Source organism: Salvia miltiorrhiza, chromosome 8, assembly GCF_028751815.1.
Source record: "Salvia miltiorrhiza cultivar Shanhuang (shh) chromosome 8, IMPLAD_Smil_shh, whole genome shotgun sequence".
Taxonomy (NCBI): domain Eukaryota; kingdom Viridiplantae; phylum Streptophyta; class Magnoliopsida; order Lamiales; family Lamiaceae; genus Salvia; species Salvia miltiorrhiza.
Genome location: NC_080394.1, coordinates 34,498,610 through 34,525,929, shown reverse-complemented (window position 1 = coordinate 34,525,929; position 27,320 = coordinate 34,498,610). Strand labels below are relative to the sequence as shown.

Genomic DNA, 27,320 nt, shown 5'->3' with positions numbered 1-27,320 from the left:
AAAGGTCAACAAAAAGAAGATGGTTGGGGCGATCTCCTATCTTGTATTTTTCATTTATTTTATAAATGTTTTCCCATGTAGCGGTCGACCACATGGAAAAAGGCCGCTGCTACACCTAAGGCACAATTATGTATTCATGCAGAATAAGTATATTCCAAAATACAGAACCAATCAACCCGAAAGAAGAAGATATTTACAATCAAAATAGTCCAATTTCCACATGCACGTTAATGGAGTAGTAAAAAAGCAACATACAAAGAAATCTTAAAGCAAACACAAAGGAAAAAGAATCCAAGTAAAAGAAAAACAATTCTACCTGCAAATATATATAATGCATGATCATGGCACAACAACAAATATTCTTCCAAAAGAGGCAACAATCATCATTCTCCCTTTTAAGTTAGAGAATATTAGCTATATGTCAGAAACATGGAGAGCTCAAGCTCTAAGGTGGAAGCCATGAAACCAGTTCTGCTCAAGGCGGGCATTCCCCTTGCAGGTTTTATTCTAGCCAAAATCGCGACTCGAAAATCCTCTGTTCCAACAACTTCATCTCAAATTCAGGTCAATAATGTTGCTCGAGACTTGGCTTGTGATGACGCAGAGGAGATTTTGAGGCTGATGCAAGGCTTGAAAGATGGAGAAATGGTGCTGCTGGAGCTTCACAATCACAGCAAGATGATGTTGGAGATTAATCGACTCGAGTTTCTGGAGAGGGAAGCAGAGAATCAGAGATTTGAGAAAAAAATTGAGGTTTTGAGGTTGGAAGAGTGTCGCAGATCAGAAAATGAGCGGCTTCGGGAGAGGGTTAGGAAGCTTCTGTCGAAAACAGTGTGTGCAAAGAAATGGAGATATCGAGAAACAAGAATGAAATGAAGGAGCTGAAAGTCGTTATTGAGCGATTGCAAGGAGAGACAAGTGTTGCATCAAAGGTACATTGTTCTATTCAAGAATCAGTTGATGAATTGCAAGTAGGTAAGCGTAGAGCTGGAGCTGATGAGGAGGAGGAGCCAAGACCATACCGCACAAAATAGGGAGGCTGATGATAATGGTTTGGGAGAGGATAAGATGGGTTGAAGGCAGTGAGAGACGGAAGCAAGTGTAGGCATATCTTCCTTCAACAAAATCATGCTCTACTGTTTGAATCTACAATACAATGTATTATTTCCTCTTCACAACTAATTGCATTTTCTTTAGGTTTATGTAGTTGCTGAATTACCTCCGAAAACACTAAAAAATGGTCCAACTGGATGATGTTCCTTGTAAGTTTGTATTCTTGTGCTTAACATTTTCTCAGTATATTTCCTTAGACCAAACAAGCAGTCAAGAAAATTGGAAATTACTAATATTCATCAGAATAAAAAATTAGAAAACTATCTTTTTTTTATGTAAATGTACATATATGCAGGGCTGTCGATCGGTTCGGGTTCGGTTACCCGTACCCGAATTTTCGGTTACCCCCGAAATTGCCATATTTCACTAACCATTCCCGAACCGTTCTAGGTGTTCGGTTACCCAATAATCGTTTCGGTTACCCGATTCGGTTATTTGGGTATCCGAAATACCCATTTAAAAAATTACTCCCTCCGTCCCATTAAAGTTGGCCACATTCGTTTCGACACGGAGATTAAGAAATTGAGTGTTATATATTTTAATAGGGCCAACTTTAATGGGACGGAGGGAGTACTAAAATTTAAATAATTTGCTAGATAAAGAATTTGAACTCTAGTCACCAAAAAATACACAAAGCAATTTATCTACTAGACTAAAGCTCATTCTTATACTTTAAAGTATATCATAATTTTATTTTACCTAAGAATCGATTTTTTTATTTAAAAATAAATAAATTAATAAATTAATAATTAAAATGTATATAAAATATATATTAAATAATTTTCGATTATTTCGGTTAACCCGTTTCGGTTATTGGGTTAACCGATACCCGAAATTTTTCTAAAATTGGTACCCGAAATCGAACCGATAACCAAAAAATTCGATTATTGGATACCCAAACCCGGGAATTTCGGTTCGGTTAACGGATTATCCAAAATCCGATAACCAATTAGATAGCCCTACTTTAATGATTTTTTTAAAAAAAATTCCCCCAAAACCAGCAACTTCCCCTCCCCTCCTCCCTCGTGTTTCTCTCACCTCTCGCGCCGTTCCTCCTGCTTCCACGCCGCCGCCGCACAACCGCTCCGCCCCACCCCCCTGAAAAAGAAAGCCGCGCCACCACGACACCTTCTCCTCTGAAAATCGTGGCTGCGGCGCCTCCTCTGTGAATCGCGGTCGTAGCACCGCCTCTCTGTGAATCACTGCCATCTCTGAGAATCGCGGCCCCCTCCCCCTAATCTGCACCGCCGTCGTCCCCCTTGCCGGAGGCCCCCTCCCTCCGCCTTTGTCTCTCTCACCTTCACCTCCCCACCGCCGCCTCGATTCTTAGCGCCACCGCCGGCTGACATTCACCTTTGTCTTTTTCTCTCTTTTTTTCCTACTTATGCACTTTTACATTGTTACACACTTTTGGACAATGTGTTATGTGTGTACTAATTCAAAAGGCAAATGTTTGTAATAATATATTTTTTATTGTAACACATTAAAGATATTTTGATCAGAAATGATTAGTATTTCCATAATTTTGTTTGTATGGCTAAATTTACTAGGATTAAAAGGTTTTGCCTAACCATATTATAAGACAATTTTTTTTTCAAATGTGAGATTGTGGCTACAAATGGTTACGATATTATCCCTTCACACTGTAAAGCATAAGTGATTTTGGTCACTGTTTCAACTGTCAACTGCTGACAACAAAGGAAATGGAAGTCTCTCTCCTTCAGCATCCACTCAAGCCCATCTTCTTCCACCACTCTCTTCCCGCCGCAGGAAAGAGATGCTCTTACAGGAATACGACGTTGTTGGGGTGCCGCTGTTCGTCGTCATCTTTGGAATTGCACTTCCAGAATGAGGGGCGGAGGGCGCTGCTGAGCTGTCTCCTTGCTGCAAGTTAGCATTTCCCTATAACCTTTTTGGCTTAATATTTCTTGATCGAGGGAATTGTGATTTGTTTTCTGTTGGGTGGTCGAATCGAATGAAATCTTGGGTATTTCAATTCATTGCTTTTAACAGAGGTTCGAGTAACTGAATGTTACTAAGGAATCTTTAGCTAATTGTTTCATCTCTCATAAAATGGTTTCATATTACAGCCTAGAACTGTTATATGGCACTCTAACATAACAAGTTTTTGTAATTCTGTGATTGATCAGCTGCTGGGATTTCGTTATGTGATGCAGCTGGTGCAGTGAGCACAAGTAAAAGAGCTGTAAGCCCCTTTTCTCGACCTAACATATTTTGGCTCCTAAAATATTATTCTTCCATTATGACAACAATTTGTTTATCTGCTGCAGCTGAGAGGAGCAAAAATTCCTGAAAGTGAATTCAAAACCCTCCCAAATGGTCTCAAGTTAGTATATGATAACACCTCTCGAATTCTCTGCTTTTACATTTTAATTATTGTTTGTTTGGTCAAGACTGTAAACCTTTGTATATATATCAGTCCTGATAGTTTGTAAGTTTAATTTGGTTTATTTCTGTCATGCATTCATTCTTATCAGAAAGTTATATGCTTATCAGTATTGATATAAACTGCCAAGTCTTATGATCATTTATGTTTCTGTGTTAGTTTTAGCATTACTAAGCTATTTTTCAAGGCATGTAGTTGCTGGATTTGATGATAGCTAGGCTTGATTTTGGTAGGTACTATGATTTGAAGGTTGGAGACGGAGTTGAAGCTGTGAAGGGATCTCGGGTTGCAGTATGACTGTGTCTAAGTACATGGATTTTTCTTACTTTGAGAATGTGGCATATTTGTGGAAAATTCTCTTGAATTTGAATAAGAAGCAGTGGTTATGCACACCTAAAGCAACCTAGGAATAGGATTTGCACATGATGATTTAGTTAGATATATATAATAAGGTGTGGTTGGATCTTGTTAGGTGCATTATGTAGCCAAGTGGAGAGGCATCACTTTTATGACGAGCAGACAAGGGCTGGGAGTTGGCGGTGGAACGGTAAGAATGATGGAGGTTTGTGGTTTGTTATTGTTATATCGTTATTGTCATTGTGATTGAAGAGAAGAGTATTGTTGTACGTAGCGTAGCCGTATGGATTTGATGTTGGTCAATCTGAGAGAGGAACAGTGCTTAAGGGGTTAGACTTGGGAGTACAAGGCATGCGTGTTGGAGGCCAGGTGAGACTCAGATCAATCCTCATCTCTAGCTAGCATTGCCAACCAACTTGAGAGTTTTATCTATGGAGTGATTTTGGTGCAGCGATTGCTCATTGTACCTCCTCAGCTAGCATATGGAGATAAAGGTGTGCAGGAAATTCCTCCTAATGCAACTATTGAGGTATCTTCACTACTTTCTTTAATTTCACCATTATTAATACTCTGGGATAATAATGATTGAATATTATATACAGCTTGACGTTGAATTGCTGGCTATCAAGCAGAACCCATTCGGGTATGCCTCTCTAAATGTGTTTTCATCATCACTTTTCATCGTTTATTTGAGTTGTGATTTTGTGTGATGCAGGTCGGCTGTTAAAATTGTTGAAGGATGATTGCATCTTTGTTTCACTATCAATGGATGTCGGATTTTAATTTCTTAATGTTGTCTTCATTCTTGCACCAATTGTCTCTATGTCAAATATGAAAAGCACTATCGTCGAGTGTTTGCAAAAAAATTATGTAACTCACTTCCAACTTTAGTGTTTGGGTTTTTACCTTATACGTCAACAAATTTTTATGAAGTCACATTAGTGTTTTAAATTCGAAGACCATATCAACATTTATTAGCAATGGCACTGATATATTATATTTTTTTTGAATTAAAATGACAAGAAGTATCTAAACATAATCAATTATGCAACGGTGGAAAACTACACATCGCAAGCAAGCGACATCGCAAGCAAGCGGCAATACAACACTGCCCCAATGTGGAAAAACACTACACAACGATGCAAAAATTACACCGCACGCAAGCGAGAATACAACACCACCCCAATGTGAACAAATACGCCACAGAACGGTGGAAAAACTACACCGCACGCAGGCGAAAATATAACACCACCCCAAGATGAGAAAACATCACCGCATGCAGGCATGATTGAACTCAAAACCTCTCATAAATGAGAGTCTTTGGGTGCCCAAATTTTGCCACTAGAACAAGGCCTCAATGGTACTGATATTGAAATAAAGAGAAACTATTTATAATTATCGAAGGAAATCAAGAAAAAGTACAGTTCTGAAAGGAAATAAAGAACAATTAAGTATAACTCTAAGGATAAAATAGGAATAAATATTAACCATAGATCTAATTAATTGTACGGTCCAGATTAGAGTTTTACTAATTGATCGATTCAAACTAATTCCAAGTGTGAATCATATATAAAAATCGATTGAGGCTATTATGGTAAAAAAAAAAAAAAAAAAAAAAAAAAAAAAACGGCTGATGATATGCACCAACCTTCCTCCGAAAATAGTGTCCAATTTAATAGGAAAGTGAAATCTATTGTCATTACCTGCGAATTGAAAGGATTCGTTCATATCAAACTAATATTTGATCATTAATGGCTAGATAATCTATTGGGTGAAGAAATAATAAATTATTATTTTTTAGTGTATGAATTAGAAGTTTTAGGTTTATTTTTCAATTGTATCACTTCATCTCTGCCGGCGGAGAACTTGGTCTTGAATTTTGGCTGTCAGACGGCGATTCATACCATCAAAAAAAAAATCGGGCTAGAGTATTTTAGAACTACAATGGCGATTACGAAATCAACGAGAGCGGATATGTAAATAACTATCTAGTGTTTTGGTTTTTTTTTTTTTTCAGATTTCTGTTATCTTGATTGGAAAATCGGTGACTTGGATTTGAACAGTCGAATCGTCGGTGATTTTCGATTGTTATTCCGACTTCGTAAAATTCTTAATGAGTTATAATTTTATGATTCAAACACCGATCTATGTGTTAGAAAATATAGTGTTTTTAGAAGTGTCAGTGTCGTTCTCAACATTGAATATTATAAGTTCTTGCGTCTGATTTTGTTTGTTTTTAGGTGGACCTACTGTTTTGTATATATTTGTTAAGATCCTTGATTCAGTAAACTCTGTGGTCCCCATGTTGTTGGTGAAGTCCATATTTTTTTGCCTTTATGCAGTTTGTGTGTTATTTTATGGTTCGGTACCTGTGGGTATTTTTATATTCGTGAATTTGGGGAGGTCCTTGGATAAATGGTAGTTGCATAATAATCAGATGTATGAATCGCTCTATTTTTTGGTTTGAATCAAAGTGGAATAAACCAAAATACAATAGTACTATTTACTGTGTTTTATGATTATTAATAAGATTATAAATTACAAATATATTCGTACGGTAATGTTTTTTAACCCTTTATTAAATTGAAATATGCTTAGGGGCAGCTACCTCGAAGGACAAAGGGAAAAGGGATTGATACAGGCGACCATGAAGATGATGTTTTCCCAGGTTATGGCATTATTGTTTTTGGTTATAATTTGGAAGTGTATGCGTGTGTCTGATAATATTTGCAGTGGATTACACCTTAATGTTTTGAGGATTCTTTTTTGGGAGAGGTTATGAAAAGGATTTTTTGTTTTCTAGTTTGTGCTATTGTAAAATATATGTGAGAAGTTTATGTGAACCACAGTACCTATAGCATGAATAATTAGTGTTAGTTGGATGAATTTGTTTATTAAATGGGTAAATTATTTGATGTATGAACCACTTTGTGCGAGTATGATTCATTATGTATTGTCGTATGAATCGTGGTCGCATCAGATGATTTATACGTATGAATCAGTTGGTTTCTATATGACCCAAAATGTATGTGTGAATCAGTTATGGTATTGTATGAACCAAAATGATGTATAACATGCATCTTTTATATTAATTCTATGAATCCATATGTGATAAATAACAACATCATTATCTAACGTTATGAAATGTCATGTGAATCGCAGCGTATATCGCACAGAAGAAGGGAAAATGTATAACGATTGGCAAGAGAAACGATGATGCAAATGAAAATAGAAGGAAAGAAGGTTTGAATCAAAATATCATGTATTAATTTTTATATTTTTAAGCGTAGTATGAAATACAATTGTCCGTCTTGCTGCAGCACGGACAAAGCATATGAATGATGAATTCCTGAAGGATATGAAGTGTGCTATGATGGAAAGTATGTTAGAAGGTATCTAAACACATAATTTTAATTTGCAAAGATTAATGTATAATAGCATTGCTGGAATTTTGAATTGACCTTCCTTATGATTTAGGGATCTTGAATAAGAGGAAGAAAATGGATGTTGTGGAGAATTCTGAGCAGGAGACGTCAGATGATTCGATAGAGGATGGTGGGTCTCCTGTTTCAGTCGTCAAAAAGACTAGGTATGAGAAACGCAAGGAAGGGATGATGAACTACAAAGAATGGGTTGTCGGACCGTATGAGGATTATCCGACATTGTTCATAAGGACCACTCCTTCTGTGTTGGTGAAAGCTGTGGAACAGATGAACGAGTAACAAAAACATGAATCACATAGTTCATTGCATGAACTATTTTACATGATTCTGAATTCATACATTTGATTCGTGTTGTATCAACGATTGATTCTGAAAGGAATATTAAATTGAATTAACGTTCCGTTTGCCCGATGATCGTTTCTTGGATTATTATTAATTTATCATACAACGATTAATCTTAAACATGCTCCTATGAATTTAACAGCTGCACATAGGTGTTAGGAATACTTACTTGTAAAGCGGATGCAGAGGTCGTTGATGATCGAATCGAAAGACTCCAGTTCTGATCTTCTCGACTGTATCCCGCTCAGCTTTCACCGTTGGATGGACAACGAGCTATGAAAGTCCCAAGCTAGAATTCACCCTACACGTTCTGCGCCTCCTTTCTGCTCTCAAAACCCTAATAATTATCATTGTGTATTTACTGAGAGCTGACAGCTGTATTATATAATACAGAACAGAGGAGGGGGCGCCAGTTACTAGGCCTGGGCGATTTCTAGCCCTACTTGGGCTAGGAGACATTGGGCCAGTCCAGGGACCAGATACAAGGAATAAAGATGGGCCTCAAATAAATTAATTTATCTATGGTCAGCCCAGACCATAATTAATTTATAAATATCAGTTCATTCCACTAGAGAACCGACATTGACTTTCCCCTTTATTGCCGGTGATGAGTCGGGGCTTGTATTTAGACTTATTAAATCCTCGTATTTAAAATATCCGACATCCATTAATTAATTGTAGCTCTGACAGCCTTAATTAATTAATCTCTTTGTAATCCTTAAGCAGTACCACTCAAAACTTATTATTGCAGTCTGAACTTAATCAACCTGCAGGGTTTAACGCAATAAACATTATTGAGCTCCTTAAGGAGATGTCATTATCCTATACGGATACGAGTACTAATACAGATAATCAAATATCATATATTAACCGCTATCACCCAAGATACAGAGTACTCAAGTTACTATATAACTCTCGCTCATAGTAAATCAAAGTAATAAACGAATCAACATATATATCTGAAATCTTATTAGTATTAAGATTTTATTAAGTCACCGAGATCTTGATTCTTCACTTAAGTTAGATAGAAGAATACATCTCACTGTGGTCCTATCAATACGTTATGACGTACCGGTATAGACAAGTAATCAAGACAAACTACTTTCATCTATACCGCAGCCTAAACCAATAACTTGTCTTAGAGTTATTTCGGCTGTGATTATATTATATCTCTTAAGGTTATTCCAATTATACGGTCTTCTGTGATCTACAACACACCATATAATCTACTTATATAGAGATAAAGAACATACATATACAATCATGAACCCAATCAGATAGGAGATAAAATAGTGAACACAGGAATCATTGTATACAAGCATAAAACGTTCTTGCTTTCAGTATACAAATCCAACAGATTCATGCAATGTATTTTTTATTTATACAATATCAAAACATAATTCATGCAGTTTATTGTGTATGGATCCAGACTTTGTTGATTCGTAGCTTTTTTGTTCACGAGAAATATTATATATCTATCCCATATTACATGTTACTAATTGAACGTTCTTTATCCCCAAGTAAGATAATGATGAACTAATTATTTGAATGAATCCAAACAGTTATTACAGAAGCAAGTTTTTGCATTCAATTCTATGTGATGTTACCGAATTGATGAGGACTGAAATATGCACTAGCGCTGTGCTAAACATAACGGGAATATTTCTAGTTATGATTATTATTATTATTATTGTTATTGTGGTTATTTCTGATATTTGATACAGGATTGCCCTGACTCTCGGCTTGGCTCAACTCGGCTCCGCTTTCCAGCTCTGATGGCTCAATTTCAAGATGTAGATTAGAATGACGGGGCTTGGGCTTGATTCATTGGGCTAATGGGCCCAGGGGCCTTAAGTTTATGTTCATGCTTATAAATAGGGCCTTGATGCATAGATTAAAGGGGATAGTCATTTTTTCTTAACTCACCACTTGTAAATTGTAAAATATTATCTCAATTATAGTGGAAAACCCCCCAAAACCCCGTGGACGTAGGTCTTCTCGATCGAACCACGTAAATCCAGTGTCGTTTATTGCTTTCTAGTTTAGGTGTTGGTTTCTCTTTTTACCACGAATTAATCTGAAAAACAAATAAGTAGACATAGATAGTTAGAAGAGAGAATTAATGAGATTAATGTACCGGACGACTCTATGCGAAGCTGAAAAATTACGAATTCATTCTGGATTCAAAAGTGTTTTGTAATTTGCGTGTGTGAAAAAGATAATCTAAAAAATAAGTAGGTATTTTACGTGTAGCTTAGGATTTAATTTGCAAAGATATATTGTAATCTTTTTGATGATGTAAGGATATGTTTTGATATGGGAAGAAAATAATGAATATATGGTAACCGATTGTGATAACTTAAAATGACAAAATAATCCTCCCATCTAATAGGCGTTAGTTTTAAGGCTTATATCTAGGATGAAATCAAGCCATAGGATCTAGAAAAATGAAAGGATTAGCCCACCTCTCTCTCCCTCTCTCTCTCTCTCTCTCTCTCTCTCTCTCTCTCTCTCTATATATATATATATATATATATATATATATATATATATATATATATGGGTGGGCTACCGTGAGAGCACATCTTAAAATAAGAAATAAGAGCAATTTTTAATGTATGAATTTTATGTAGAACACGTATGAATTCGCTGTATAAAGGTATAAATTGTGAAAAATAAATTTTTGTTACCTTTGGGATTCGAACTCATGACCATAAATCCATCCAACATGATTACGAATCAACCGTAGATCTTGATGATCTAAGGGCTGAAAATGATTCTTATTTTATATCTTAAGAAATGCTCTTATTTTAGCCCTCCCCTATATATATATATATATATATATATATATATATATATATATATAGGGGGCCGCTCCAATGAGACCTCCTAATTTTAGTGAGATCTAGAGCATAATCTGGTGCGTTTATTTTATCAATCCTATGACTGATATTGTATCTGGAGGGAGATTTTTTTTCGCAGTACATATATATAAGTATAACTCTAAGGGTGCGTTTATTTTGGCTATAAAATTTTCATTAATAATGATGAATAAGAAAAAATGAGAAAATATTATCTTTTATTATTATTATTATTATTATTATTATTATTATTATTATTATTATTATTATTATTATTATTATTATTATATTCTCCCTTCGTCCCACAGTAAGTGGCTCAAAACTTTTCGACACGTGAATTAAGAAGAAGATATAAATTTGTTAAAAGTGGTAGGGCCTACACTTTTTTAAGGATTAAAATTTTTCATTTATAGAAACAGACCACTTATAGTGGGACGGTCCAAAATGGAATACATGTCACTTTTAGTTGGACGAAGGGAGTACTTATTTACTAAAGATGAGAAAATATTGGAAAATATTTTCACACCCTTACCTTAGGATAATATTAGCCAACATTGAAGAGAAAATGAGTGAAAATGGCACTGGACAAGAAAATATTCTACCCAAATAGGTGAAAATAAGGTAAATATCAGTTTTTGGGCGTTTTCTCAAATATATCCACCCTAAACGTATTTACAAAATAATACCCATAGTTTCATTTTTTTTTCTTATTTGTGGCCCGCAAAAATAATTTGACGTGTCCGGCCAAGCACTATGTTGGCATACACGTGTAATTAAGAAAAAGGAAAAAACTAACAAAAAATCCACCTTGTAAAAAACACATCTCTAATGTTAAAGAAAAGAAACGTTTTCTTCACTGTATCTTTATTCTAACTCCCTCCTCCACCACCATCTCCTCCGTGGCGGCAGAGAAAAACAAAACCTTAAAATTTTGTTAAAACATCAGTCTTTACAGCTTTGATCTTGTTGCACTTGATTCTTGTTGGGAATGCTTGTGAGGCGTGAGTCCAGTCGGGACTGAGAGGGGGAAAGAAGGACGGCGATGACGGAAGCTGCCGCCCATTCAGATGAGAGAGCGAGGGAGATGGAGGTGGTGGAGAGTGGCAGCGGCGGCCATGGGGTTGTTGTTGTCCGACCGAGAGAAGAGGAGAAGGCGGCGGCGATTCTCGGCGTTCGCCATGAGAAGAGAGAGCGGTGGCTGTTCATGGCGAGGGAGAGAGAAGGATAAAATTAGGGATTTGTAGATTTTGGGGGTCTTGGTGTTTTGAGTCAGGGTAGAAAGAGGAGCAGGAGGTGCCACCGGAACTTTCCGCTGGCCTCCGAAACTTAAAGTGATTCGGGATTTTAGGTCGGAACGGCTCATGCGTGACGAACGGTTTCACGCGATACAACCCGCTGCTTCCACTAAGCCAGTAAACTTGAAGCAATTGATTCTGAGATGTTGAAACAATTAATGGAAAATAACAGATATTGAGTATGACCTGCGCTGATTTTGGTTGCGGGGAGAGGTGAAGGAGGTGCCGAAAATCCGCTCGGCGTAGAGGCTGTAAGGGCAGAAGAGGGGACTGTTCTGGCCGCGGGGGATAGCTCCGGAGATTGCCTCTGATGAGAAGTGGTTACGGAATCCAGAGTAGTAGACCATCTCGGCTGGGAAGGGAAGCCGCGCCGCCGCGGGCGAAGGTGAGAGACGAGAGAAAAAAATGACGGTAGTAGCAGAGCCGAAGGCGGCGCCCTTCAGCCGGGGAAGGGAGAGACCGAACGATCGACGTCAGTCTCACCGGATTTTCAGAGGTGGCAGCGGACCGCCATCTCCTCCGCCGTCCACCACCATCTCCACTGCCGGCCTCTGCCCACCTGCAATACTTTATATGTGTTTTCAAAGATATGAAATTTCTTTAGTTTTTTTTATCTTTTTTTTTTAATTTCACGTGTACTTCCAACATGGGGCTTGGCTGAACACGTCAAATATCGATCACCGGATTATTTTTATAGGTCACAATTAAGAAAATAATGAAACGATGAATATTGTTTTGTAAATATGCTTAGGGTGAGATATATTTGAGAAAACGCTCAAACGATGGACCATGAACTGATATTTACTCGTGAAAGTATACATTTTCTCATATTTTCTATCAAAGTAAATGCACCATAAAAGAAAATAAAGAAAAACTAAGCATCATCACAAAAAATAAAGAAAAACCTTGGTGGTAAAAACTTTGCTTAATTCTGAAAGGAACTAAAGTAAATTAGTACTCTTTATTCTCAATTCAATAGGTCATGTTTTTTTATTTGGACGATACAATTCAATAGGCCACTTCCTAAAATAGAAAATTATACTCCCTCCGTCCACGAGATGAGTACCCATATTTCCTTTTTCGTCCGTCCACGAAATGAGTACCCATTTCCCTTTTTGGCAAGTGTACCCCACACATCTCTTTAATTAATACACTAAAAAAGTGGGACCTTAAACTATTCACACTACACTCCATACATTTCTTAAAACTCGTGTCGTCCACAAATTGATACTCATTTCGTGGACGGAGGGAGTAGTACATAACAAACATCCTCACATAACTCATTATTTACACAAAATGCTAATGTGGCCCCACAAAATTATCTATTCTTTCACTCTTAAACTAATATCTTCATTTTTCTCTCTTATTTTTTTTTACAAATTTATCCTAAAAATAATTACTTTATCTCTCCTATTTTATTATAAACTATTCGTTTCTTAATATTCGTATCAAAATTTTGTGATCTATTAAATTGGGACATAGAGATTAGTACTTTTTTTAGTCCACAAAAATGTGATTTTTTGATATATTAGTCTATGCATGATTAATATAGTGCGATTTGAGTATGTATATCTTTATATTTTTAGTTTTTTTGTTTTATTAATATTTAATATTTATAAAAAATTGATCTAACAAACTATTTACAACTATTTAATAAAATAATTTTGATGAACATCTTTCTCTATTTTATATACTCCCTCCGTCCCATGAAGCATGACCAAATTCTTTTCGGCACGAGAATTAAGAAATTTGTATTTTGTGTGTTAAGTATGGTAGGTGAAAAAATGAAAAGGTGAAAAAATGATAATTTTTTGTCATTTAGAAACATGTAAAGCTTCGTGGGACAAACCGAAAAGGAAATTGGATCGTGTTTCGTGGGACGGAGTGAATATATCCCTATACTAATCCGTGCTCTAAAATCACATCATACTTTCAGGGATAAAGAAGTACTTCCTCCGTCCCAATTTTTAATATTCATTTGAGAGTGACACATATTTTAATGAAGATGTTGGGTGTGTTGGGAGTGTCTTTTATTTTTAGTATTCATTTGAGAGTGACACATATTTTAATAAAATTGTTAGTAAATGTTAAAATAATTAAAGTGAAATAAGAGTTCCACCTATTTTTACTAAAAATAGAAATAGATATCAAAATGAGAGACATTCAAAAAAGAAAAAATGAATACTAAAAGGTCGGAAGATGAGAGTATATTATTATTAAAAGGAAGTATAATTTTTTTTTTTTGAGGAAAAAAAACTTAGGTGATTTTAAAATGAGATAAAGAAAAACCCGTTGGCAGTAAAACTCTGGTGCAGTGTAGAGAGTGGAGAGAGAAGGGGTCTCCTTTATAAACATCGCCCCTTTCCCTTAGATCTGTTCCTTTAGCTGTCTTCTCAGGAATTTTAACGAATCGTCGTCATGACTATGGCGATTAGGGTTTCTCTGCTCCTTTTCCTCGTTCTCTGTTACTCTTACACCGCTTTCTCTCTCTATGAAGACCAAGTCGGACTTATGGATTGGTCTCCTTCTCTTCACTCTATGCTTGTGCGATTAGTTCCAATTCAATTTTCGCTGTTACTGTAATTGACGATTGAATTTTTCGAAATTGTGCAGGCATCAACAGTACATAGGCAAAGTGAAGCACGCAGTTTTCCACACGCAGAAGGCGGCGAGGAAGCGCGTTGTCGTCTCCACGGAGGAAAACGTCGTCTCCTCGCTTGATCTTCGCCATGGCGAGATTTGTGAGTGTTTTTATGACCGTATTATATTTAGAGTTGGAAGTTATGACCGTTGCTCATTCTGCAATGTGTTATGCCGCATCGGTTAGAGTAATGTTTTGACTGTGGCGCAGTCTGGAGGCATGTTTTGGGACCCAATGACGTCATCGATCAAATTGATATAGCTCTCGGAAAGTGTAAGCATGACCATTCTTTATGTTTGTTTGTTAGCTTTAGTACATGTTATGATGATCATTGGTTTTGCTCTAGCGTATTTGTTTTCTTGCAGTTGACTTGGGTTGGATTTATTTTCCTCCTTTTGGTGTTTGAGATTGAACTAGATTGCCAAATCTTCTATTTTTCTGGGAAGGGACATATTGGTCGACCAGCTTGTTGTAACTTACTCAAAGAATAACATGAATGTTTTTTATTTACTCCTCGTTCAGTTAAGGAAATAAACTGCTGTAGACTCCTGATTGTCTAAGTTACATGTTCATGTGTTCGCAGATGTTATTACTCTGTCATCTGGGGGAAGTATCTTAAGAGCCTGGAACCTTCCTGATGGCCAGATGGTGTGGGAGTCAACTCTTCTTGGCTCGAAGGCCTCGAAGCCGTTATTACTAATTCCAGTGAGTGAATGTTGCTTAACCCATCCAAAGAGATGTCTTATGGATCTTTAAATGCTTGACAGTCATTTTTTTAAAGGATATTAAGAGGTCTTTAGTTAGACATGAATGTGCACATTCCTGAGTATGCAGTTAGTGCACATTGTAACTATGCTTCCCTAAACGTGATCCATTTTCTGAGTGAATTTAGTATTAAAGGTTTAAAAAGGAAAGATTCATGTCATTATTTTGGTGTGAGCCCACATCCCTTGGCTTGATACCCAGTTGGGTTCAATCTTCACTTTATGTAGTTACTGCACTGGTGTGGGATCAGTAAGTGCAGAAAGGGCCAAAACTAGCCTATATATGAACTTTACGAATTACTTTGGTTTGTTAAGTGTTTCTGTAGGCTCACTTTTACTACTCTTTAATCCAGTATGTCACTGTTGTTTTGCTGAGTAAATATTGAACTGATTTATCCCGAGATAATGGATTACTGCTCAAGTATTTGAGTAATATGAAGGAACTACAGTTTTTCAGTAACAGAGCATGAGGGAACTACAACTAGTCATGATCCAAATATATTTCATGCTTTGTTGCTGACTTTGGGTGGCCACTCTTCTTCTTGCTTCAGTAGACTGCAGGAAATGGTATACCGTATAACACAATATCTTTTTGATACAGACTAATTTGAAGGTTGACAAGGAGAATATAATGTTTGTCTATGGAAACGGTTTTATTCACGCTATCTCAAGCATTGATGGTGAAGTTATCTGGAAAAAGGAGTTAGCTTCTGAAGGGTTTGATCACCTTTAAACTCAAAATGCCAACATCTTTAATATTTTCTTCGTCTAGACACTAGTTGAATATTTTCTTCATGTTTTGCAGCATCGATGTCCAACAACTAATTTATACAGATGGGAGCGATAAAATATCTGCAATTGGTTTTGTTGGTACCCAGCAGTTTGGTGTTTATATATTAGATGTTAAGAGCGGTGAGCTGTTGAAATATAAGAGCATGGAGTTTCCTAGTGGGTTTTCGGGGGACTTGTCACTTGTGACAGACGACACAGCAGTAGCCATGGATTCTACTGGAACAAGCTTGATTACTGTACAATTCCGAGATGGACCGATTAGCTTCCACCAGACACGTATCTCTCATTTCATCCAAGATTTCCATAGGGCAGCTGTTATATCACCATCAAATATTCCAGGGACGTTTATTTTAGGAACTGATAATTCTGTTACCCTTATTAAAGTTATAAGTAAAGGAGAGTTGAAGGTTGTTGAAGAAGTTGGTCATGCAACTGCTGTCAGTGACGCCGTCTTTCTTCCAGATGGCCAACAAGCATTTGCTTTAGTTCAGCATCGTGATGGTAAGATTCTGCTGACTGTGAAGCTTGGTAATGATGACGGGACGTCCAACTTACTTGAGGAAACAATTCATTTGGATAATCAAAGGGGAAAAGTACATAAGGTTTTCATCAATACATATGTCCGCATGGACAGGTCAAACGGATTCAGGGTTTTGATTGTCCTGGAAGACGATTCGTTGTTTTTGTTACAGCAGGGCGAGATTGTCTGGAGTAGAGAAGATGGACTTGCTTCCATTGTGGATGTAAAACCAGCAGAGTTACCAGTTGAAAAGGATGGTGTATCGGTGGCGAAAGTAGAGAACAACCTTTTTGAATGGCTTAAGGTAAAATGTCACTCGAACACTAATTGATTAGTAGATTTAGTTTTTGTGATGTAGTTTGTTTGTTTGCTGAGATGTCTATGTGTATTGGGTTCCAAATGGGATTCAGATTATTACTTGTAGACCAAATTAATCACCTTTCTTGGGGGTTTAAATGCTAGGAGCGATAGTGGGAAAAGAGCACAAAAGGAACCTGCTTTGGTTCAATAGAATTTGACCTCTTATTCATTTGTCATACTATTGTAAACTATTTAACTCTAACTAACAGTATGTTTGCTTTATGCACTGTGGGTAGCTGAACACATGTTCATGTGCTATGCTAAAGGATGTCTTATGTGTATCATAGGTGATAGAAAGAAAATACCTTAGCTTGTGGAAAAATGGGGGATTTGTGTAAGATGTGGCATCTGCTGATCTATCCTATTATGTTCTTAGAAAAAATAGAGCAGCGCGCTAATGGTTTCTTTTTTATATTCTTCTTCTTCTGAAAGGGTCATCTGCTGAAGCTCAAAGGAACTCTAATGTTAGCAACCCCTGATGATGTGGCAGCCATACAGAAGATGAGGTTGCAAAGTTCTGGGAAAACCAAGATGACCCGAGACAGAAATGGGTTCAGGAAGCTTCTCATAGTACTTACACGAGCAGGAAAACTTTTTGCACTGCACACTGGAGATGGGAGAATTGTGTGGTCTCGCTTACTCGAATCTCTTCGTAAGTCAGATACATGTCAAAATCCTAGAGGGATTAGCTTACATCAGTGGCAAGACCCTCATCATCATGCTTTGGACCAGAATCCGTCTGTTCTGATTGTTGGAAGATGTGGAGACAGACTAGATTCTGCTGGAGTTCTATCTATTGTTGATGCATACACTGGAGAGGAGCGCAATAATATGGGACCTATTCATTCCATTGCACACATTATTCCACTGTCTTTTACTGATTCGGTGGAGCAGCGCTTGCATTTGCTATTAGATGCTAACAGGCGTGCTCACTTATATCCGAGAACTGTGGAGGCTCTTGATATTTTTCAGCGAGAACTAGGGAACATATACTGGTACTCTGCTGAAACTGATGAGGGTATTCTAAGGGGTCATGGTGTGCAGAAAAATTGTGTTCTAGAGGAGGCAGATAACTTCTGTTTTTACTCAAGGGACTTATGGTCAATTGTGTTCCCCTCAGAGTCAGAAAAGATTGCTGCAACTGCAACAAGAAGTTTAAATGAGGTGCTCCTTTTATCATTTTATCTTCATTTTGTGAGAAAATGATTTTTGGTAGATATAATTTCCTTTGGTTTCATTTTTCTTCTTCAGGTAGTTCATACTCAAGCAAAGGTGACAGCAGACCAGGAAGTCATGTACAAATATGTGTCGAAAAATCTGCTGTTTTTGGCAACTGTTGCACCTAAAGCTGTTGGTCCTATTGGTTCTGTTACCCCAGATGAATCATCTCTGATTGTTTATTTGATTGATACGGTAACTGGTCGTATCTTGCACAGAGTGACCCATCAGGGTTCTGTGGGTCCTGTTCATGCTGTAAGTTTCTCTTTCTGCTGCAATAAGTGTAGAAAGGAAAACTGAACCGGGCACACAATTTTTTTTTGCTGCAGTAAATCTTTGTTGTTTTTCCGCAAAATTATACAGTACTTAATAAAATAATATATAAAAACTTCTTTCCATTGCTCACACTCCATTATTTGTTGATCTCTATAAAGGTTTTCAGTGAGAATTGGGTTGTATATCACTACTTCAACCTAAGGGCACATCGGTATGAGATGTCTGTCATTGAAATATATGACCTAGCTCGCGCGGTATTCCTTCATTTCTGATCTTTTGTGATTTTTTGTATTTCCGTCATTCTGTGGTATTAAACTATTGTGACATACAGGAAAACAAAGACGTGTTGAAGCTTGTTTTTGGGACGCATAATCTCACTTCTCCTATAACAGCTTACTCCCGCCCTGAAGTCTCCACAAAGTCACAGTCATATTTTTTTGCACATTCTTTGAAAACAATGGCGGTAACATTAACAGCCAAAGGTATAACATCCAAGCAGGTTCTTCTTGGCACAATTGGTGATCAGGTCAGTTTTTATGGTAACATGTAGTGATTGTTATTTGTGGCTTTATCTTTGCGGGCTTTTATTCTGTATGTTGCATGCCTAGTTTCACATTGATTTCTCTTGTGTACGGGAGGTTGACCTGGAATTAGCTGATAAATTCTACCTTATCTTTTATTATTAGGTATTGGCTCTTGATAAGAGGTTTTTAGACCCCCGGAGAACAGTTAATCCTACTCAAGCTGAGAAAGAAGAAGGAATTATTCCTCTTACTGATTCATTACCAATTATTCCTCAGGTGATGAAATTTTAGAGATTGTTGCTAAAACTGGAAATATGCTGAACTTTCAGCATCTTTTTCATTACTCTGGGGGCATCACATATATCTCTTATGTCCTGTATATTTGCATTTTAATAATTTGCCGGTTAATTCTACTGCTGTGTGAAGGGACACTCTATAAATGAATTAGATACTAGATGCCAGTGTGATTTTGATGGTAAAGGATTTTTTATTTCTAGAATCGAGCTAAACTCTTAGAATTAATGTTAGCTTCTGTCATGCTATATTATATCAATCAGGTCCAGTATGACAGTTCGGCAAATGTGTACTCGTATTCCATATCATAGGATATGCTCCCAGTTTTGTTATTTATTAGCTCAGGCACCTAAAGGTTGATTGTAGTTACAGACTGTAAACTTGTATTTTTTTTTAATCTGAAAACTTGTATTTTTTTTCATTATGTGTGACTGCATTATTGCCTGTCACTTGAAAGCGACAGAAAATCAGAAATGGTTTAAATCTCAATTTCAGCTGATGATCAATAAGTTGGTAGCTATGACAATTCACTCTGCTTAGTTCTATATAGGTCTAGTAGAGATTGATGCAATTTCCTACTATATGAAGATTTCTCACTCTTTATTTAGGAACATTGTCCTATTTTTATTGATGTCCATCAAAGTTTCGTAACAATGTTTCTTTCACCCTTTACAGTCCTATGTAACTCATGCTCTTAAGGTGGAAGGTCTCAGAGGCATCGTAACAGTTCCTTCAAAGCTGGAGTCTACGACCCTTGTTTTTGCATATGGCACTGATCTCTTTTTCACTCGGCTGGCACCTTCTAAAACATATGATTCTCTTACTGAGGATTTCAGCTATGCTCTGCTTCTAATCACTATTGTTGCCCTTGTTGTCGCGATTTTTGTTACCTGGGTTTGGTCGGAGAAGAAAGAGCTTCAGGATAAATGGAGATGAGTGGAACTGTCTGGAAGTTCATATTTGATCTCGGACACTTGTCCATGGGCGTTGTCTTAGATCATGGACAAAGTCACCTTTGTAACATGGTTGCTCTGGTTGAATTAATCCCAATCGAGATGGGTGGATTTCTCTACCAATGATGTAAATCAGAATGACTAGAGAATTAGAGAAAAAAGTTAAGAGAGAGTAGGCTCGCTTAATCTTGTTTTCATCATAGCCAACACCAGCATAATACAATGATCGGTGATGAAATACGTATTCCGAATTTTGTGACTGACGAAACTAATTGAACTTGACCATCGTATTCAAATTTTTGGATAATTTTATCTCTCGGAAATGTTTGTTTTCAGTTGGTTATTTTTCCTACTTTCTTTGATGTTTGCTTGGACATAGATATGTATTCCAGTGATTTCTGTTTTATTTCTCTCGATTTTATACAATGTGATCTTTTGTTGACTCTGGATTTAGTGGTTGCTATTTAATATCGCGTGTAGCATGGGGGACACTGAAGTCATGCAGACAAATGGGTTGAGAAGAAAAATAGATATAAAAACCACTTTAAAGAATTCAACTGTCACCTATAACTGAGGGTTTTGTATAAGTCTTAAATCTTGGATTGTCTCCTGCAAGAAGAAATGGACTTTCACTCCAGTGCTAGGTGGTAAACTGTCTGTGAATATCTGAGGTATATGAAAAAAGAATAAAATAAAAGAGATGGTAAAATATTCCTACTTCATCATCCTTTCTTGGAAAGGGAAGACGACACCATATTGGCTGCCAAATGCTACAAAATAATCAGCGACGACTATAATGAAACAGGAAAAATGATTTACAAGAAGAGAGAAGCAATGGCCACTAATATATACAGCAGGGCTACTCTGAATATTGTGATGTTTGATGAGCTGCTGCTCACGCTCAGCTGTCCAGCATTCATGAATTCATCTTTACTGGGAGTTAACGAAACATTCACTGACAAAGAACCTGAAAGGAGGAGTAATCATAGTTGGACAAAATATCGAATTTATCATCAGATGTACGGAATTTTTTAACCAGGTGTCATCAGTTCGTGAAATGATTAAATGAATTTGGAAAAGAAATTAAACTTACAATCGTAGTCTGCCCATCCTAGTCTTTGGTGAGCTAAATCATAGACAAAGATTTTATCTTTGAGAACGAGATCTGGAAATAAGAAATTAGCAGGTAAGCACAAAAATGGTTCAGCAGATATCTAATTGTTACATATATATATTTATTAATCTTCCGGACCTCCAGGAACTGCTCTAGGCATGGGTCAACCTATTCTATATGAAGCTCTCTTTTTGCACTCAAACCCCCAAATTAAGTTACTTGCGGAGCTTTAGGAAAGACTATTGGGATGACAGGCAATTCATTTTATGATTTTCTTGATCGGTGCATAATCAATGTTTAGCTTGTGTATTTCATATATAGACTGTTTGGTAGTGTGAAATGAAGTTTTGGGAAAACTACAGGAGAAACAATGGTAATCCATGTTGAGGTTTCCTTCGGCAGTATATAATGTTGGTTTGGGTTCTGTATTGCGTGCACAGATCATAAGCTCAGACAGATATAAATGAAAAATGAAAGCCAGTTGGCAGGCAGTTAGCTGACCAGACATTACATACAGATCATTTTCATGACAAGAAAACCAACCTCCTAAAATTGTAGTGCCTTGCTTTGGAGCTTTAAGGAAGCCAACACACCACATCGCAGCACCATCCTGAAAAGTAGAAATTAAAAGTTTTAAGAACTTCCTGAGGGGCATCAAATAATATACATTAGGCAATGACAATAATAGCAGAAGGCTTCAGCAGCAATATTAACTATTATCCTGACGACGAATATACCATTATAGCAATAAAGTGAATGAACCCATGACAATACGAATACCAGTTATTCTTTTATTGTCAGAGTAATATTGAAAAACTGTGAGGAAATATACATTAAAACGTACACATAAGTGGGATACTCACAAAAAAGCCTGAGTGCACGAGGTAGTCAATGGGTTTAAGAAACATGGACGTACCCCCAGCAAAATTGAAAGAAACTGGTGGAAAAATCTCAGCCACACTGGTTAAATAACAAAAAGATATCTAGATCAAGTTTCTACCAGTCACCAATCAAAAATATTTACCCAACCAGTTTTTGCATGAGTAGCTGTGAAGAGAAATTTATGAACAATGAGGGTAAAAGCCAAACCTTGTAGAGACTAGATAGCATTGGTTTCCATTGGAGATAATTGAGGAAGCGGATGTTGAAACAGCAGCTGTTATCTGCAAGGCTAGCAACCATCAGGATAAAAGTTGGCTAAAATCAGTAAGTTTCTATAATATATTGACTTAATGAGATCATATTGTTCAAACAGATCAAAACCTGCAAAATTGTAGTCTGCATATAATTTATATCCAATGCCAAAGAAAACAACTAATGCCTTAAGAAATCATATAATTTAATAAATATGGCTAGTAACATGAGTTATGACTTCCAACAAATGCTGAATTTACATACAAAGAAAAGGGAGTGTCTGAATTCGTACTTGTTTTTTATTATGCTGCATTTGGATAAGACAAAGAAAATAGCTGACATGCATATGCATATTGCAAAGAAACAAACAGGAAAGTAGTGTTATGCTGTTGCTGCATATTTGTTTGTTTTTTAGTGGCAGGAAAGTCTTGTCCTATCCCATATAAAGATAAGATAACAGTGAGAACTTTTCGACAGTCATGTTACCGAAGGGGTCAATGCTAGACCCTAGTCTAGTTAGCGGCTGGTTCCATACAAAATCATCAACTTCAATAAGATCCAAGATTGAATGAAGATATTTACGGCAGCAATAAAAGGTTCATAAGCTCCTTCCACAAGGTAGACCAAAGTTGTTCCAGAATCAACAATTGTTCCCTGATTTACTGATGTTGTAAAAACTGTTGGGTCAATAGGTAACAGTTCACCATTGACAGCGATGCTCTGCAGATATAAACTGTAATGAGGCCTGAAACATTAGCAATAAAAGTCAGATACTATAAAATCATCGAAGATGTGTCCATGTTATCAATTCATCAATGCACTTTCAGCTCATCATTTCATTTTCTGCAGTTAGTTCGGGATTGCCAATGCATGCAAAATACTAAGTGAAAAGGATGTACAACAAAATTCACACAACTCATAGAAACTAACATCACGATGCAACACTGTTCTTGTTTACTAATGAATAGTAGCAAATGCTATCTGAAAATCCAATTATATACTATTGGTGCCGATTATTTAGACAGTAGGCCTTATATGAATTTTACCTAAACCATAGCAGTTCTCAGCATGAATACATAACAGAGACCCTAAATCTTTCAGCATGATGATAAGAAGTATAGAGCAGATGCAATTCCAAGATCATAAGATTAGCCAAGGGGCCAAATAACAAGCATTTTAATGCTTCTGAAAAATTGTAGATAAAATCATTTATTGAATAATAAAAGCACCATAACATGTCAAGATAATTACAAAGATATAGGACCTTACATGATGTCACACAAAAACAGAACAGAACCAAAAGAAAAACTTGGTTCTGATCCCAAGATCTCAACCATAGACTAACAGAACAAACATACCCATGGAAATTATAGCTATTAATACCTCAAAACCAAACATAAATGAATACTTATCAAAAGAAATACCAACTAGTTTTGATGCCGATCAAATGCGTCATATTTTATATCCTGATTGTAATGCAAGCGGCATGGAAAATGCTATGCTTCAAGTGTCAATAATCAAAGTCAGTAGAATGATAAAGTTCTATCTTTTAGAAGGTATACGTACTGTGAGGGAACGAGGGGAGTATAAACTATTCTTGGATCCAGTATCTCACCAAGAACAAATATACCTCCACCGTTACCGTCTCCTTTTAAGCAATGGGAAAATACTTTAGGAGCAATCTTGTACGATGACAACTGTGAGATCACAGAAATATCCTGTCTGCCAAACCCAAATATTCCATCAAGTGCTTTAGTGGATTTGGCTAAGTCTCCAAAAAGAGAGGTGCTACACCTGTTTCCACATATCAACACATGGATATCCTGTTAGGCATAAGCTTGACTGCAAGCAACAAATTAAATGTTTAATAGATTAAATTTCATTTGAACTTTTTTTTCCCTTGGGGCCCAAAAATCAATACATGGCCTGATATTTTCAATACATTTCTCCAGCTCAAGAATAGCTTCTACAATCAAGTCAGTCGCGCGAATGTTAACCCCCAGAAGTAGTCCTAACTTAAAGGATTTATTAGTCATGCAAGGGGAGTAGCATATATATGTAACCACACATATAAGCACACGCCTGCAATTAGGAGTGATAATAACAGCTCACCCAAAGACAATAGGAGCAGAGGAATTGGCGACTAGTGAAGTTCCCAAAATTGAGTCAAAATACAGCAGATCGGATACATAAAAACCAGCTGTGCCACTTTGATCTGCATATTGAAATGAGTAGCCACATTGATTGCTTTCACCAAAGCATTCAGCAGCTGCACTTTGAACTATGGAAGCACATATATTATCTGAGCAGGACATAGAGGAAACAGTAGAAGATGCAGCAGGGTCGAAGAAATTGAGAGGAATCTGCAAGCACAACTCAGCATCGGTCCAAGTCCAACTTGAAATGCAAATTAATATAATCAAATGTCAAGGAAACTTGTATATGACAACATAGAGAGTAAGTGTTTACCCCTAATCCACTACTCTGTGGGCAATCCGTACAAGAACTGCAAGCAACCCACAAGATGTCGCTTCCAGTATCAATCTGCACATTGAAATCCCGTGGTGGAGTTCCTAATCTCACTTTCGTAAAATAAAGTCTGCATAAATGAACATCCCTCAGCCAATCATCACAGAAAAAGAACGCAAGTTAACGACATAACTATTACATGCTCTGTGAACACAATCTCACAAAAAATTGGCAACCCTAATAAACTGATTGACATCAAAGTTAAGCATGCAGCCATATTTACATAAGTGAAATACCTAACCCCCCAATTTCCATAGCTCGACAATAAAGATATCAAATATATAACTGTATAACGAACTAAAATTCAACATCACATAATCATAGGAGGAAAAAAAAAACACCAAATAAATCAAGTAAATACAAATAAAAAAAACGCTATTCACAACTGAATTCACTTAAGTATTTTTTAAAAATAAACATTATATGGACCAGAAACAGACAGAAAGAGGGCGGGGCGGCGGATTACTAAAAATTACAGGAATTTGAGAGTTACCCAACGACGTACGGGTCGAAGGTCCCGACGACCTGAAAATCAACAATCCCGCCGGAAAAGCTCTGCAAAATACGCGCGTGGCGAGCACGGTCCCGAGCTTTAATAATCTCGAGCTCCACCTTCTCATCAATTGGAAACGCTCTCTGCAGAGTAAGCACTCCTTGAATTCCGGCGCCACGCACCGTCGACAGGAAAGTGGCGGCCGCAATAGCGACTGCGACCGCCACCGCAGTCATTAGCCGGACAGTCATCGCCGGCGCTCAAAAAGCCGCACTATAGTATAATATAGAGTATAGAAGTTGTACGAATTTTCTAGCAAATGTATGGTAAACGAAAAAATAAATAAGAATGGGAAAAGTGAAAAGGTGAGTGCTGAGAATGGAGTAATGGTGTCCGAGGTACATAAACAAATACACCATTCACACACTACACGCACGCATTCTCTCTTTCTCTTTCATTATACTAAAAAAAAAGTATGTTTTGCAGATTTGTTTTAAGCGACCTGTCTCACTAGAGACTAAGAGCAGTTTAGCAAAGGGTAAAAGCGGTAATATACACTATTTTGCTACTTTATTACACCACTTAATAATAAGAGTAGTACTATTTGGACAAAATTTGTGCGGACAAAAACAAAGTTAAATTTTTTTTAAAATCAATTTATTTATAAATTTTGATTCAAGTTTAAAAGGATTTAGTTAGTTTTATTGTTTTTTCCATATTGTAATTTTTTCGTATTTTTTTTAATAATTTTTTCTATTTTTTGTTATTTTATTTGCAATTTGTGTACTTTAAAAATAATAATAATTAAAAGGTTATTAAAAAATTACAAAAAATTACAATATAAAGAAAACAATAAAACTAGTTAAATCTTATTTTATTTTGAACCAAAATTTGTAAATAAATTTATTTTATAAAGTATTTAATTATATTTTGTCCGGACAAACTTTGTCCAAATAGCATTATTGTAATAATAATCCCAACGCCTTTTCAAAAAAGAAAATAGTTATTAGCGTTTTCTAAGTCTGGGGTAGTTTGTTCTTCAAAAAAACAGTTCGAGGTAGTTTTATTTTGCACATAAAGTTCAAAAAAAAATAAAAAGTTACATAAATTTTAAAATTATTATAATTTTATTATAAATTTAATATTTAAACATTCAAACTCTAAAGAAATCTTATAATTTCAAATTTAGGGATGTCTTAGAGATGTTCTATATAATGTTATTTTCTAAAATGTTTGATAAGTACATGTCGACATTTTGACTTGTCATGTCAGTATTAATTTGAGAGAAAATTAAATTTGTGATAAAATCAGTATAACATATTTTTATATTCTTTTTAAAATTTATGTATAAAATCAAATTATATTCAAAATAGATGTATTTAGATGTTAATAATCAACCAAAAAAAATACGAACGCCTAATAGACTTAGTGCTCGTTTGGTTCAAGTAGAGGAATGGAAAGGGAATGAAATCAAATAAAGGAGTGGAATGGTAACAATAACCATTACTTTTATTGAGTGTTTGGTTTAACAATGGAAATGAATCATTAGTAAGGGATTTCATTTCTTTTGTTTCCCCTCTATTTTGAGGGATAACAAATTGGGTGATTGGGTTACCCTCAAGTAAGGGTAATGGTTAACTCATTATCCAAACCAAACAACAAGTAATGAATTCACTTACTTGATTCCCTTTCCAACCTCTAAAAACACCCAACCAAACGTGGGCTTAGAAGGTGACGAGTCAATGGTATCAAAAGAGAAGGTGACGAGTCAATGGTATGACAGCTGACTTTTGGGATTAATCGAGTCAAAGCGATTACTACAAGGGGACCTATTACTTTCGCAAATATCTCCTAGACTTCTAAGTTTAGTACTTAATGACTTCTATAAAA

At 36.4% G+C, this 27,320-nt stretch overlaps 3 protein-coding genes across 4 annotated transcripts; 2 read left to right on the top strand and 1 right to left on the bottom strand.

Moving 5' to 3' along the window:
- The first annotated feature begins 2,123 nt into the window (after nucleotides 1-2,123).
- On the top strand, nucleotides 2,124-4,828 carry LOC130997885 (peptidyl-prolyl cis-trans isomerase FKBP16-4, chloroplastic-like). The gene is made up of 9 exons (XM_057923318.1): nucleotides 2,124-3,003; nucleotides 3,264-3,319; nucleotides 3,405-3,460; nucleotides 3,754-3,811; nucleotides 3,993-4,067; nucleotides 4,157-4,246; nucleotides 4,329-4,406; nucleotides 4,480-4,520; nucleotides 4,593-4,828. Exons 1-9 carry the CDS (start codon nucleotides 2,817-2,819, stop codon nucleotides 4,618-4,620), a joined length of 669 nt encoding a protein of 222 aa, XP_057779301.1. The 5' UTR covers nucleotides 2,124-2,816; the 3' UTR covers nucleotides 4,621-4,828.
- Nucleotides 4,829-14,088: 9,260 nt separating this feature from the next.
- Nucleotides 14,089-20,495, top strand: LOC130997883 (uncharacterized). Its single transcript, XM_057923314.1, has 12 exons — nucleotides 14,089-14,337; nucleotides 14,432-14,559; nucleotides 14,670-14,732; nucleotides 15,043-15,164; nucleotides 15,825-15,940; nucleotides 16,029-16,839; nucleotides 17,328-18,059; nucleotides 18,147-18,368; nucleotides 18,548-18,643; nucleotides 18,721-18,915; nucleotides 19,076-19,189; nucleotides 19,883-20,495. Exons 1-12 carry the CDS (start codon nucleotides 14,237-14,239, stop codon nucleotides 20,141-20,143), a joined length of 2,961 nt encoding a protein of 986 aa, XP_057779297.1. The 5' UTR covers nucleotides 14,089-14,236; the 3' UTR covers nucleotides 20,144-20,495.
- A 306-nt stretch (nucleotides 20,496-20,801) lies between these two features.
- LOC130997884 (aspartic proteinase 36-like) lies at nucleotides 20,802-25,925 on the bottom strand. Of its 2 annotated transcripts, none has more exons than XM_057923315.1 (10): nucleotides 25,431-25,925; nucleotides 24,878-25,007; nucleotides 24,521-24,771; nucleotides 23,975-24,202; nucleotides 22,991-23,153; nucleotides 22,364-22,437; nucleotides 22,138-22,234; nucleotides 21,818-21,884; nucleotides 21,254-21,325; nucleotides 20,802-21,127 (listed from the first exon to the last, which is right to left on the bottom strand). In XM_057923315.1, exons 1-10 carry the CDS (start codon nucleotides 25,679-25,681, stop codon nucleotides 20,976-20,978), a joined length of 1,485 nt encoding a protein of 494 aa, XP_057779298.1. In that variant the 5' UTR covers nucleotides 25,682-25,925; the 3' UTR covers nucleotides 20,802-20,975. The 2 variants fall into 2 exon arrangements, with proteins under 2 accessions (XP_057779298.1, XP_057779299.1); XM_057923316.1 differs by having other exon boundaries at nucleotides 25,443-25,889.
- Nucleotides 25,926-27,320: the final 1,395 nt, after the last annotated feature.